Genomic DNA, 15,383 nt, shown 5'->3' with positions numbered 1-15,383 from the left:
CTGCTAACTTAACTCCTAGGTCAGTAAATCTTCAGCGCTAATCTGTCCTTGTCTTTTACTGGGGAAAAATAAATCAATTTTCTCCTCATGCAAGACTTCATACTGTTGGTGCTATAAGTTCTCCCATTCGGGCTGTGCAGCACCGGTTTCAAGGACATGGTGTTCGATGGAGTTGGACTTTTTTTGCCGGACCTCAGCAATTCTCTTGAATTTGTTTTGCATTTTTTGCTAAGTCTTCTGGTTTCAGCTTACCAGCCTTCCTGAATGAGAGGTCAATGTGTTTGAAGAACCTGCTCACTTGAATCAGCATATTTTGGACTAATGTTCCCAAACAGGTATGCAGGCCACGCACTTAACTTGTCCGTCTGGGCTGGAAACCTGCGGTCAGGGGAGATGCCGCTGGGTAGTTCTGCTCAGCAGGCACAGCTCTCCACTGGCCCGTCTCTAGTTTTCTCAGTTTGTACTGTAACATTGATTGCTGTTTTTTGTTACTTACTATTTGGTAAAATCTCTCTTGTCTCGTTAAAAATCACATTTTCTATGTGTTTCATGTGGAGAAAGTGACCTGAAACCAGGACGGATGAAATGTCAGAAGTGCTGACCGGCCCGGTGCTGCTTGTTCCAGACTGAGGATCGCACCAAACCCACCACAAACAGACCATCACCTGTTATCACAGTGCAGTGTGAAGGGGAACGCAGCCTTTTGCCTGTGAACGGGAACGTGTTGGTCTTGATGCGGGGCTCGCCGCTTTGGAATGAGTGATAGCCTGAGGTCCGCGGGGGGGGGGCGAGGTGCCGCCGAGCCCAATTAACCTCCGTCTGTATCTTTGGGAGTCTCGGCAGGCGCGGCTGAGATGAGCTCCGGACTGACGCGGAAGGAACAGAACCAATCGGAAAAGACACGGAGGACGACTGGATGCGTTCCCGGAGAGGTTGTGTGTGTTTAAGGCAGCGGTCGTCCTCCCTTCCTCCCCCTGCAGGGGGGCAAGCGCTCCCCGGTGCAGCGTCCCTTTCATTTCATCAAGGCGACTCCATTGTTTTGTTGGGGTCATCTCATTCGACAGCGAACTCCCGCCAGACAAGCAATGAGCTATCGGGCGTAGAAAATACAAATTCTCAACTGAACTGAGACGTTCAATCAACCTTCTATCAAGATCCAGGTACGTGGGTTTATTGCTCGTGCCATTTTGTTTATGAAGTATTTTTCTACCACATTCTGGATAAACAATTTAAATTTTAGACCCAAAAAGTGAATTATAGAATTTCACTCACTAACTAGAATCATCAAGTCTGGCTTGATTTACGATTTTTAGATTGGTAAACGCTTAACATACTGCCCAGTGATGCAATAATAAAGCATTAATGAAAGTGTATACTTAATAATTTGGTTTTCGTACCCTTGGAACGTCTTGCTCCGTCCTTGCATACCGGACTTCCTTAGAAATTTTTACACACTGGACCTAAGTTAGATTCGTTTAAACCCAGACTCCAAACCCCTCATCAAGTCCCACACATTGAGCGTTTGACAGCGAGTCTCCATCCTGGCAGTCATTGCTGCAGACATCCGACTGCACGCAGAGGTTTGAGGCACATTAGCAAATTTTAGCAGAAGTTCCAACGACAGGCAAGCTGGTTAGTTGGTGACCCCGCCCCCCTCCCCTCCCCTCAGAGTTGGAAAACGCTCCTCTATTCTGCGCTTCAGGGGAACCTGAACCTCTTCGGCTCTTTTCTTAAATGTCAATTGTAATTGATCGCATTTTAGGTATAATGTTAATGTGTCCTTTTCAGCGCCGCGTCCCCGGAGGAAAGACACAGCGGTGGAGTTTGATCAGGCAATCAACCGAGCAGGCCCAGTTGGGACCCGCTGGTCTAGACTGACGGTAAACAGAGGAGGGGGAGGGGTGGGGGTTGGGGGAGGTGGGGGTGAGCCGGTGGCAGCTGTGAGAGGGCCGTTCAGGGACGGTCAGGCATCAAGGCGCTGCTACGCGTCCTTTCTGACGTCTTGCAACGGCTCCCACAATGAGCCAGAAGACCTTGAACATCTGCTTGGCGACGTTGCCACGGGGGGGGGGGGACGACGACAACCATCTCTCCAAGAACCGCTGGCTCTTGGCGAAGTGAAAGGGGAGAAAAAAAACAACAAAAAAAAACCTTTGAGAAGCCCGGCGCTACTTTTTGCTATTCACAGACGCTGGCAACAACCTTTTGTTGGCTATCTTTTAAAGGTCCAGTGTGTAAAATTTGGCTCGATTGACGATTTTTCCACCGGTAAAAGCTTCATTGACAGCCCATAAAATACTTTACTGTGGCAAAAGAGAAAAATGTTCAATACCTAAATGTTATGTTATATACATTTTTTTTGTTTAAATGTGATCAGAGATTTCAAATTTGCTGTTTGAGAACAAACCAGTCGGATCAAATTTGGCCAAATTTTAATGAGCAATTTTAGACTCGCCGTCGTCTCATCTTTGAGAAATACCAGAAGCGGATCCGTCCAAAGCGACGTTTGGTCCCGGACACCCGGCGTATGGATGGATGGATGGATGGATGGATGGATGCTGATCATGATGCAAGATGACAGCGGCCACGGAGGACTCGGCTGCTGGTGCTCGTCTCATCCAGAGGCGGGAAGCAAGAGTTCAGTGCGCGCTGGGTTCAACCGAGGAGTAAAACCTTTAAACCACTGTAACACAAGTGCAAGAGCCGCTGCACAACGCAGAGGCCGATTTGGATGGAGAGCAAGAAGAGAGACGCAAGGAAAAGAAGACGTTAGCTTGTGACGGTGTTTCAGCAGAGTGTCAAATCTACTCATTTCAAATACAATATAGGAATATTTAGTCATAAATAAGCGTATGTGTGAAATAGTTTGCCGTTTGTTTTCTTCTGCATCTTCCGCTTGTCTCACTGGCCAAACCAGTTCAAGTTCATCAAATATCTAAATTCTGAAAAACTGCGACGTGCAGCTTGGATAGCGTTCGCCATAGGATGGCGCCACGTAGCAGCTAGCAGTAAGAAGCACAAGTAGTCAAAAGTCAGCGTTGGGCCTTCTCTGCTGGCCTAGACATACTGAGATAGCATCCACTTGCTTTCCATTGAGCTCGTATCCAATCGTGTTGCAGCTAGCTTGCGTTGTCGCCACAGCGGGCTCCTGTCCGCGGTCGGTGAACGCACCGCCGTCGGTACAGAGGAAGTTTAGAAGGAATGAGGTCGGAACTTCCATTCCCGCTCAACATTCCCATCTAGTTCTCATGTAATGTCTGAGCAGGCCAAACCTCTTCAACGGCAGCAGGGGTCAGACTCTCTCTCTACTTTACGTCTGTTCTTATTTGGGGAGAGAGAGAGAGAGACTTGCAGCCAGCCGAACGCTCGCTTGTTTCATCACAACAAACAGGAAGCTGATTGCTGGTTGGCGGTGGGTTCTAACCCCTTTTTTTTTTTTTTTTCCTTCCTCTCGCTCTTCATTCGAGACGTGTGAAATGGATGGCGGCTTCAACTTGTTGGCGCTCGACCTCAGAGAAAACAGACGCAGTTTGTTCTCAACGCCGCCGCTCCTGTGAGTGACGGCAGCAGTTCTAGCACATCTGACGACTTCGTAAATTTGCCTTCCAAACATTTACAGACTATTTGTCTTTCTTCACAGTTAAATTTCTTCCTGAATCGAGAATCTTTGAACCAAGAACTTTGAAGCCGATCATTTCAGATCCCTGGTTAATTTTTTTTTTTCAAATTCAGGCCAAAAAGATTTGTCCAGTCGCAGTCCGACATCAAACCAACGCTGTTGGCTTTTTTCCTCCCCTGCTTTTTGATGTGTGCGAGCGCTTTAATGTTTGATGCCAGAAACCTTTGCTGTTTTAAGTTGTATTCTGGACGCAGTCTTTCACTGGGCGGCTTCCGGCTTGTTTTGTTTTTTTTGTTTTTTTTCCTTCCCTGTCAAGAAAACCTAAAATGAAGTCGGCGTCCTCAGCGAGCAACGTGACTTTACTTAGGCAGCTGCTCTGTTCGACATCAGAGCCTCTCAGAGTCGGGAAAAGCAAAAGCACATCATTGAATTGGTTTCCATTTGGAGCACATTGTGTTACAGCGTGTTGGCGAGTTCAATTCAAGCGTGCAGGGAGGAGCAGTCAACGCGACCGCAAAGTGACTCAGTCAGAGTGTGAACGATTTCTTCTCATTCCAAAATAAGACAAAACTTGTTTACTTTTAATTTGAAATCTTAGAAATAAAATAAACAGCCTTTTGAATTCACTTCATTGATTCAGAAATGAATTTATCCAGAATTTAATCAAGGGCATTATTTTCTGCCTGAATGAAAAAAATAAAATTTACAATAATTTGACATTTTAATCGAGAAATAATAATGTGCTTCATTATTTTGTGTGTGTGTGTGTGTTTTTTTTTAATTAAATGGATCAAAATATTTTAACATTAAAATCATCATTTCAGTTTAAGAGCGTCAACACGCCAACGTGCAGTCCATTAGAGAAAGATCCCACATTATTAATTTCTGTGAATTCATGGCAACCGTGGCTCGAACTTGAATCCATTAAGTCTGGGGTGCTTTTTCAAAATGCGGCAAATTTCTAATTAGCAAATTGAAAATTTTGTAGACCTGCATTAAAAAAAAATATATGCACATTTATATATGCACATTTATACAGTCATAAAGTTTAAAAAAGAAGATTTTTTTTTTTTTTTTACCTTTCTTTAGGAACACCAAGCACATTTTATGCATGAATTTATTTCATGCATAATTAGGGTGCATCATTTAATCAATGCTGAGTCCAAGGTGATTATTGACACTTATAAACAGGAATAAAATGGATTGTGGAACGAGGATGAGCATAAATCTTATTGACTCATTGGGAATTTCAGACTGAATCAAACGACTCACTGACTGACTGAATGACTTGCTCCCTAAACAACCTTTCTTCACAGACAAATCCCCGCCCAGCAGGTTGACCTCTGACCTGCCTTGGGGTGGGGCGGGGGGAGGGAAGGGGGTCCACTGGGGGGGGGAGGGGGGAGAGAGAGAGAGAGAGAGAGAGAGAGAGAGAGAGAGAGAGCTCCTCAACCTGACTGACTGGGATGAAGCGCAGTTGCTTTTGCGGCCAGATGGGGGCGACGTGTCCAACACTAAAACAAGCTGAGAGCACGGAGGAGCCCATCCCCGTGCCTCTGAGGGGTGGCGGGGTGTTGGAGGGGGTTGGTGGGGTGCACACACACACACCCCCCTCCCCCTTACACACTTAAATCCCAGCTAATGGGCTGAGCGTGAGGTTTGTCTTCTTCATTTTTATTTCTATTTTCTTTGATTTCATTTTCTGGATTTATTTTTTGAGAGGCGGCTCCGGCCCGGACACAAGGCGCTGTGTCTGGGCCGCACGGCCAGACGAGTGAGCACAGCTGAGACGGAAGCCCAGGGCCTCTTCTCTTGCCAACTGTCTGGCTGCTTCTCTCGTCGTCCTGCCTCCCTCAGGACGCTCACAGCCAGCGCAGGAACAAGTCCAAGACTGTCAAATATCAGCGCTGGCAGCACACACACACACACACACACACACACACACTGTCCCCAGCAGGGCCTGATCCCCTCTTTTTTTTTTTACGTGGATTTTTCTTTGAGCCACTAAAAATAATAATAATACTAGAATATATTAAAATAAAAAAAAATACACTACCAGTCAAATGTTTGCATTTTTTTTTTTTTAAATATATATATTTACTGAAGACATCAAATATCTGTGCAGCATAATATGTAATCATGCAGCAAAGAAAAACACCTTCAATAACTCTCAAGATGCTGTTTATGGAAGGTGGCTATTTTGAAAAACTCAAATGTGAAATGTGTTTGAGTTGTGTGACGCCGTTATTGATTCCTCCGTAATTCCACGTGTGTTCACACGTAGTTTTGATGCCTTCAGTGAGAAACTGCAATGTCAAGAGAATGAAAGAAAAGACATTAAATTCAAGGGGTGAGTCCAAACTTTTGACTGCTAGTGTATATATATATATATATATATATATATATATATATTTTTTTTAGATGTGGAGTGGTGAACGTCTGTGGAATTAATCACGTCAAAATAGACGGTAATGACTCAAGCCATTAAAGCGAAGAGCATCGCTGCACTGGGAGGGTGGGGGGGGAGGGTGCAGCCTGGAAAATGTAATGAGCCGATGTGGTGGTGATGGGGGTGCTGAGGGTGACAAGGAGGGGGTGGGGTGGGGGGGGGTGTTTGCACACGCTGCAACCAGATTGTGCGTCAGTGCAGCAGTTTGATGAAATGTCGCTCGCCACCGGTGTGACACTTTACACAAATGTGTGTACACACACACCGTCGGTCTGACCTCTGACCCCTGCGGTCAAAAACGCCACTCGCTTCTCAGAGGAGGAGGAGGTGAAAAAGGACGCCTGGGCCCCGAGAGCTGGATTGAAACCCAGACAACGCCAACGATTCTGTCAGCGATTGGTCGGTTATACTGGGTTTGTCCAGGCTCCGCCCCTTTCAACATGGAGCACACACACACACACACACACACACACACACAGCAGTCAGTATGTGAGGGGCCATGATGCGAAATTTGTGCGTGACATCATGAATCTATCACCTGTTGGGAGGAAACACACACACACACACACACACACACACACACACACACACACACACACACACACACACACACACAGGGAAGGGGGAAACCCAGGCGAGGCTTCCTGAGAGGCTAAAGGGTTTCAGGTGCGACTCAACAAACCCCTCCCCCACGCACCACCCTAACACACACACACACACACACACACACACACAAGCGCGCGCACAGCTTTCCTTGAGCGCTACCGCCGAACCTCCTTCGTGTTAATCAGTAGAAACGGGTTCTGGCTCCGGACGGACAAATATCATCCTGCTGGACGCGAAGCCAGGCAGCCGAGCCGAGCCGAACCGAGCCGGGTCTGGTATGGTCGGCAGCCCAGCCTCGGTGCCTCGAATGCCGCATCCGTCCCCTCTCTCTCTCTCTCCCTCTCTCTCTCTCTCTCTCTCTCTCTCTACGCTAAAAAAAAAAAAAAAAGTGAACGAGAGACGGAGCTGAAGCAGCCGTCACCGACCCCCCCCCCCCCCCACACACACACACACACACACACACAAACGAACGCAGCACGCGCACACGCACTGCCAGCCCTCCTCTCTCTGACTGCAGCTCTCTCTTTAATAACGAGCCTCCTTCCTCTCTTTTCCTCTCTCTATCGCTCTCTCTCTCTCCCCGCCGCCCGCCTCACTTAAAATGCTGCTCACGGGGCGCGCTCGCTCCCCGCGCAACACACACACACACACACACACACACACACACACACACACTGGGAACGCGCCACGCACAAAGTCCAGAGCGGCGATTTAAGCAGGATTTTGTTTCTGTTTCCTCCGTTACCTTCATTCCTTTTGAGCGCGTGCACGCACGCATGTACCCTCCTACACACGAGCAGCTTTGATTTGGGACCCCCCCCCCCCCCACACACACACACACACACCTCAGAATATATACAGTGAGTTGTGGTGGAGACAAAATAGCGCAACAAACGTGGAAATGACGCAACGCCCCTCCGCGAGGCGCGAAGTTTCATTTTTAATCTGTCAGGAGGAAAAAAAAAATATCCCTCCTTCTCTCTCCCTCCCTCCTCACTCTCTCCCTCCCTCCCTCCCTCCCGCTCTCTCTCTCTCTCTCTCTCTCGGTGTGGGAAGCTCGCCGAATGCGGCTCGCGAGAAAGGAGCCAGTTACGCTCACGCGCCCGACACAGATACCCGCTCCCACCGTCTGACGGGGGAGAGAAGGAGAAGAAGAAGAGGAGGAAAAAGAAGAAGAAGAAGAAGAAGCAGGGACGCACAGCAACTCGCCTTCTCCAAAGCACTCGAGTGATGCAACTGGATCTGTAATTTTATCCAATTTTTCTTTCTTTTTTTTTTTTTTTTGGTTTTATTTCGGGGTCAAACTGTTCAAGAGGGAGAGGAGAATTCTTCTTTTTCATTTTTTCATTTTTTTTTTTTTTGTTCGCTCTCCCCCTGCAAGTTTGACTGCGGTTGCGCTCGGAGCGATGGGGACGGCGGAGAGCGCCGCGCGCCAGGCTCTGCAGCCGCAGCAGCAGCAGCAGCAGCAGCAGCAGCAGCAGCGGACTTCTGGCTGAATAGCTGCTCTATTCATCCTTCTCTCTTCCGACTTGAGGAGCTGCTGTTGCAACCTGTTCAGTTTTTACTCCTCACCCAGCGGAGGATGAAATAAGACCAAACAAGAGACAACACCGGGAACTCTTTCCTCTCCGCCTCCATGGGAAATATTCTCCCGCTGCATTTGTTTCGGATTTGCCGCCGCTGAGCGCGCGCGCGGGCGGCCGGGCGGGCGCGTCCTACCTCGTCTGTCCTCCTCGGGGCTCCGCAAGCCAGCGTTTTCTCCACCGGATCGTTTCATGGGAACCGGTCGCGCACCCGCTTGACACCCCCCCCCCCCCCCTCTCTCTCTCTCTTCCTTTTCTCACCCCACCTCCCCCCCCCCACCACCACCTTCACCACCTCCACCCCCCCACCCCCCCCCCCCCCCCTTTATCCAAGACGCTGGGAAGAATGACGGACTTGTTTTGCCGCATCGCCGCCGACCACCTTGCGCTCTTTTTCCCGGACGCGCCTGCAAGGCATTTAGAGAAACATATTTGAAAGAGAGAAAGAAGGACTGACAGCTGCCATCCTCCCTCCCTGCCTCCCTCCGTCCTCCCTCCCTCCCTCCCTCCCTCTACCCGGCCGCCAGTGAGCTGCTCTCCCATGGAGGCAGTGCAGCCGCCCTGGGAACCCAACCAGCAGAGGGGCGATTTTCCCAAGCAGGGGGAGCCCGTCAGCAAGCGACGCATCGGCTGAAACCGGAGCCGCTGCCACCACCACCACCTCCTCCTCCTCCTCCTCCTCCAACCTCCCTCCCTCCCTCCCACCCTCCACCCACCCATCCATCCATCCATCCATCAATCCGTCCACTCAGCCTGCTGCGGGGGTTTTGATCTACAGTGCAGCCTGCATGGGGATCTAAGGGGGGAGGGGGGTGGGGGGACCTTGTTGCGCGCGCCCCCCCCTTTTTTTTTTCTCCCGTCGGTCCGCGCTCCACTTTGGCTCAGGAGGACAGTTTCCGTCGTGCACGTCCCTCCGTCCGTCCGTCCATGTCTCCGCGACGCTGCTCCGCGTCTCCGCAGGGAGCCGCATCCGCATCCACCGCCGCCGTCTCAGCTTCGGGTGAGTGACTTCAACGCATTTTTGTCAGTTATTTGTTTAAAAAAATAAATAACAATAAATAAGGGGGGGAGGGGGGTCTTGATTGGTCGTTTGAAAAAAAATAGATTGAACAGAGCCTCTATGCAGGATCTTCTATTGTTAAAGACAAAGTGCTTTGTGTGTGATTAACGCCTGCTTGTTGAAACCTTCACAATATGTCAGCAGTGGGCTTCCTCCTCCTCCTCCTCCTCCTCTGCTCCCTTCCTCTCGCCTCCTAAATAACGTGAAAGAGCTGCTTCAGTGGTGGCTGTTGGCTTTCCCCCCCAAAAAAAGGCAGGAATAAGAGACGAGACCCCCGTGGAGGAAAAAAAAAAAAAAGGGAACTGCAGCCGTTTGACTTTGATTATGTTGAATTTGCCAGGAGGGGAGGAAGGAAGGAAACGGGAGTCGTGCCGCTGCTGTCGAAGACTCATTTCTTTAAAATTGATGTTGGGGTGATTTTTGGGGAGCGGGGTACTTTTTCCTGCAGTGTTTGAGCAAACACTGTACAAAGGCGTGTGTGCGCTGTGTCCAGTGATTGCAGGCAGGGGAGAATCACCGTGTGTGAGATTAGAAAGGAGTGAAAACGGGCTGAAAAATGGCTGGTTTTTTTCTCTCTTTTTTTTTTTCTGACACAACGTTACTGTAAAACTGCTGCTGCTACGGTGTGATCCGACTTTGATAAAGAGTCTGCGAAATGTCAGAATGAGTGATCCAAAATTCCTTCCAGTGTGTGAACGCGCACGCGCCTCTCTCTTTTTTTTCCCCCATTTTTCTTTTCTCTCCAAAGGTTACTAAATGGTTATCTGGGGGAGGATTTCTAACTGGCGAGATGCTGCTTGTACTCCTGCTGGCAGCCTTTTCTTCTTCCATCACCGGCTCCCTCTCCTCCTCCTCCCTCTCCTCCCCGCCCATGTCGGACGGCCCCCAGATGGCGTACCCGTCCCCCTCGGACCTGATGGCCGAGACCTGCAGCGCCTGCTCGTGCATGTCGGTGGAGAACGTGCTGTACGTCAACTGCGAGAAGATCACCGTCTACCGGCCCACGCAGCTCGTCCCGCCGGCGTCGTCGCTCTACCACCTGAACTTTCAGAACAACTTCCTGATTGTCCTCTACCCCAACTCCTTCCTCAACTTCACGCACGCCGTGTCGCTGCAGCTCGGCAACAACAAGCTGCAGAACGTGGAGGGCGGAGCGTTTGCCGGCATGAGCGCGCTGAAGCAGCTGCACCTGAACAACAACGAGTTGAAGGTGCTGCGAGCGGACACCTTCCAGGGCATCGAGAACCTGGAGTACCTGCAGGCCGACTACAACTTGATCAAGTACATCGAGAAGGGGGCGTTCAACAAGCTGCACAAGTTGAAGGTGGTCATCCTGAACGACAACCTCATACAGGCGCTGCCCGACAACATATTCCGCTTCGCCTCGCTCACGCACTTGGACATAAGGGGCAACAGGATCCAGAAACTGCCCTACTTAGGGGTCCTGGAGCACATTGGCCGCATCGTGGAGCTGCAGCTGGACGACAACCCCTGGAATTGCACGTGTGACCTGGCGCCGCTCAAGGCGTGGCTGGAAAACATGCCCTACAACATTTTCATCGGCGAGGCCATCTGCGAAACTCCCAGTGACTTGTACGGGCGGCTGCTGAAGGAGACCAACAAGCAGGAGCTTTGCCCCATGGGCACAGGGAGCGACTTTGACGTGAGGATGCCGCCGGCCCACCCGGAAAACGGCCAGCCGCCCTCCAGGATGTCGCCGAGCACGGTGGGCCCCGCAGCCACCAAGGCACCGACTGACTCGTCAAAGATCTACGGCAACGGCATTGTGGCTGGTCTGCCGCCGTCAGGGCGAAACCGCCAGATCGTTTCCACCCAGACGCGGACTCCGCCGCTCACGTGTCCACAGCCATGCAGCTGCAAGGCCCACCCCTCGGACTTTGGCATCAGCGTGAGCTGCCAGGAGAGGAACGTCAAGAATCTAGCCGACCTCTTCCCCAGGCCCACCAACGCCAAGAAGCTCCACGTGAGCGGCAATTACATACACGACGTCAGCCCGCTGGACTTCCAGGGCTTCGAGGGTCTGGACCTGCTCCACCTCGGCAGCAATCAGATCGTCACCATCCAGAGAGGCGTCTTCGCCAACCTCACCAACCTGCGGCGGCTGTACCTGAACGGCAACCAAATCGAGCAGCTCCACCCGGAGATGTTCCTGGGCCTCTCCAACCTGCAGTACCTCTACTTGGAATACAACGCCATCAAGGAAATACTGGCAGGCACATTCGACTCCATGCCCAACCTGCAGCTGCTCTACCTGAACAACAACGTCCTGCGGAGCCTGCCGGCGTACGTCTTTGCCGGTGTCTCCCTGGCGCGGCTCAACCTGAAGAACAACCACTTCATGACGCTGCCGGTGAGCGGCGTCCTGGACCAGCTGCAGACGCTGACCCAGATCGACCTGGAGGGCAACCCGTGGGACTGCTCCTGTGACCTGGTGGCCCTCAAGCTGTGGCTGGAGAAGCTGGGCGACGGCGTGGCCTCCCGGGAGGTGAGGTGCTCCTCCCCGGTGCAGTTCTCCAATGTGGAGCTGCGCCTCCTGAAGAACGAGGTCATCTGCCCCAAGCTCGTGTCCAGGCCTCCGCTCATCTTCACCAGCGCCACCCCGACCCTGACCTCGGCGCCGCCCGCCGGGGTGGACAAGGCGCCGCCGGGCGGACCTGTGCCCCTCTCCATCATGATCCTGAGCATCCTGGTCGTGCTGATCCTCACCGTGTTCGTCGCCTTCTGCCTCCTCGTCTTTGTGCTGAGGCGGAACAAAAAGCCGGCGGGCAGGCAAGAGGGTCTCGGTAGCCAGGAGTGCGGCTCCATGTCGCTACAGCTCCGTCGGCACGGCCACAAGTCCGGCAAGAAGGGCTCCATACCAGGAGACGACCTGGGGGCCGAGACGTTCATCCCGCAGACCATCGAGCACATCGGCAAGAGCCACACCTGCGGGATCGGCCGCTCCCCGGACATGGATGCCGGCTTCAAGTTCGCCGACTCGCAGCGGCAGAAGATCATCCTGCGGAGCAGCGGTGGCGCCTCCGCCGCCAGCGAGCGGGAGAAGGAGGCGCTGTCCACGCTGGAGCGCAACAAGCGCCTCAGCACCATCGACGAGCTGGAGGAGTTCCTGCCCCACCGCGAACCCAGCATGTTCATCCAGAACTTCCTGGACAAGAGGGACTTCAACAGCATCGGGATGGGCGGCTACGAGATCCGCTACCCGGAGAAGACGCTGGACAGGAAGAAGAAGTCGTCGCTGATCGGCGGCAACCACAGCAAGATCGTGGTGGAGCAGAGAAAGAGTGAGTACTACGAGCTCAAAGCCAAGCTCCAGGGGACGCCTGATTACCTGCAGGTGCTTGAGGAGCAGACTGCGCTGAGCAAAATGTAAGGTGGTGGGGGAGGTCGGGGTGGGGGCTGATGCCGCGTTTTCTTTCCCCATCGGGTTTTTGCGCCGATGAGGACGCAGAGAACAGAGACGGCAAAAAAAAAAAAAAACCCGTCTGCCTTTCACCCAGTCCCCCTTTTATTCCCCGCGACCACACACACGCAGCATTCAGCCCTCTAGCTTACCATCTTTCACCATCGCCCACCCTGCAGCCACACACACACACACACACACACACGCACACACACACACACACCCTGACACAGATAGCAGGAAAAAAAAGTGCCTTCTGGAAATCCTTAATGACCAATGCAGAGACAGACAAAATGGCTCCACACGACTTAAAAGCTACTGCTAGGATCAGCGCGGCTACGTATCTCACAGTAGAAGAACCTTCCGGGTCAAACCTGCGTGCCAATCTCACGTGCACATTGCGGGAACGCCTCCGAAAAAAGCAAACAGGTCACCGTGTTGTTTTTTGGTTTATTCCTTCACTGCAATCAGAACGGGGTACATTTTCTTCTTTTGAAGTTCTTTCACGTCCTCCTGTTTTTTCCACTCAAACGAAAAGTCTCAAAAGACGGCGTTTCCAGAATATCTGGCTGTCATTGATTAGAGAGGGGAAAGAGGTTGTTGTGTTCTCACGCTCCGGAACGTAAATCACAACTTTTTTTTGGATGAAATGACAGACTTTGGAGACTCACAATGGATAATATCTTTTTTTTTTTTTTTTTTTTTTTTTTTACCCTTCTTCCTTCTTCGCGGGAGATATCCGTTTTTTTTTCTTGGGGATGCTCTCTGGAGTCAGCTGCCCCTTGTCTGGATTTACGCATCAGTAGCAGTTAACACCTGCTCACGTTCTCCGTTCGTGGGAAACTATGGAAGCACGCCGAAACTGTTTTTTTTTATTTTTTTTTTTATTTCGTTTTTGTTTTGTTTTTTCCGTGGGAATTATTTTGTGACTTGTTCTCTTTGTGTAAAGAGCCATGTTAAATATAGTGTCTTCTGAATGGAGTTGTGTTTCTCTTCAAAAAAAAACAAAAAACAAAAATTGCTACTTACAGTAACTGTATGTTTCGGGTGAAATCTTAACGGCACACACACTTGTCAGCAGAGGACGTTGTTTCTGGAAAAATATATGAAAAAAAACAAACAACAAATGAAACCCGACAAACAAGGATATAAGGTAAAAAAAAAATAAATAATAATAATTACAAAGCTGCTTGCCATGTAAGCGTAACCTGGAATTTATTTTGTAAGTCTTACATTATTTGTATCTGTGGGACTGGTTTGTAAATTACAAGAAAGGACAAACATCTACACACACGCACACACACTCACACACACACACACACACACACACATGGGCGCGAAAAACGCAAACACACGTGTACACTGTATGCCATATTCATCAAGAGACTATCAGCCCGGAAATTGTCAAGCAAAGCGCTCAGTAGGATTCAGTCGGCGATGGCGCCTCCCCACGGCTCTTCAATTCGTAGTAAACGTGAAAAAAACAAAAAATTTAACGACATAGTTAATTTATTTTTCTATGCAGGATTATTTAAAGTGTTACTGGTATTATTTAACAAGGAATAATACACAGAGAGCGGAATGAACTTGGCGGAAGGATGCGTCAGCAGCAGCAGCAGTGGCTTTCGGGAGTTTTCACTCTAACACTCGACCCGCTGGACGAGGGTTGCGTGACATGTGATCTGTGTTCTATGATTAGTATTTTTTTTTTGTTTTGTTTTGTTTTGTTTTGTTTTTTTGGTTTTTTTTCCTGTTACCTGTGCCGCACGATGACGCCGAGGCCCGATGGATCCCGCAAGGTTTCAAGCCGTTTCCTTATTCTTATATCTCCCGCGCTCTCTTGTGAAACGGTTTTCTTATTAACATTATGCAACCAAAATAAATGTGCATTAAACGTGATATGTTTCGGAGCCGCCAGGCGTTTTTTTTTTGTTTTGTTTTCTTGTTCTTTTTCCTCCGACGGCTTGCAAATCCGAAGCTAAAAAAAAAAAAGAAAAGAATAAAACATCATGTGCAATATTAGTGGAAAAAATGCATCAGTCGCGACGGCTTCAGATTCCATTTTAATTTATTTAGTTTGAAGTTATCATGTCGAGGTCAGGTTCTATTTGGGAATTCCTTTTTATCGAGCTAACTCTCTCCGGTCCTTATTTAAAAAAAAAAACAACAAAAAAACAACAAGTATTGTTACGTTACAAATTATGAGTGTTTATTGACATTAAAGTGAATAGAATGTATCTTGGAAAGTATAATAAATACAATTTTTTTATCGGTCATAAAAATCTCCTGTATATTGGTTAATTTTTCTCTTGTATAATCATGTTGAAATCAAGGTATTAAAATCAGCACCTCTTTGCTTCGTGTCCCCCCCTTTTTCTTTCAGCGGAAACCCAAAAAAACTTCCGTCTTTATAGTGGAACCGGTTCGGCCGCCTCTTGTCACAGCAACTCTGGCTGCCACCAGTTTGTTTTTGCTCACTGATGCAGTGGGAGAGGAAACACGAAGCGGTCGGACACCCTTGAATTTTTTTTGCAGCGTCTCAAAATGTTCCAAATGTTTTTGGGGTCAGTGACTCATTTCTGCATTGAACGCCATTATAAGCAGCTTCGTGGAAGAACCCGACTGGATTGCTCTAAGACCATTAA

General features: G+C 49.8%; 1 protein-coding gene across 1 annotated transcript; it reads left to right on the top strand.

Moving 5' to 3' along the window:
• Nucleotides 1-9,120: 9,120 nt before the first annotated feature.
• slitrk4 (SLIT and NTRK-like family, member 4) lies at nt 9,121-15,094 on the top strand. Its single transcript, XM_076048183.1, has 2 exons — nt 9,121-9,257; nt 10,066-15,094. Exon 2 carries the CDS (start codon nt 10,108-10,110, stop codon nt 12,706-12,708), a length of 2,601 nt encoding a protein of 866 aa, XP_075904298.1. The 5' UTR covers nt 9,121-9,257; nt 10,066-10,107; the 3' UTR covers nt 12,709-15,094.
• Nucleotides 15,095-15,383: the final 289 nt, after the last annotated feature.

This window comes from Nelusetta ayraudi, unplaced genomic scaffold, assembly GCF_046127955.1.
Source record: "Nelusetta ayraudi isolate G7.1 ecotype Tasmania unplaced genomic scaffold, CSIRO-AGI_Nayr_v1 ptg000097l, whole genome shotgun sequence".
Taxonomy (NCBI): domain Eukaryota; kingdom Metazoa; phylum Chordata; class Actinopteri; order Tetraodontiformes; family Monacanthidae; genus Nelusetta; species Nelusetta ayraudi.
This window is presented reverse-complemented; position numbering and strand designations above follow the sequence as displayed.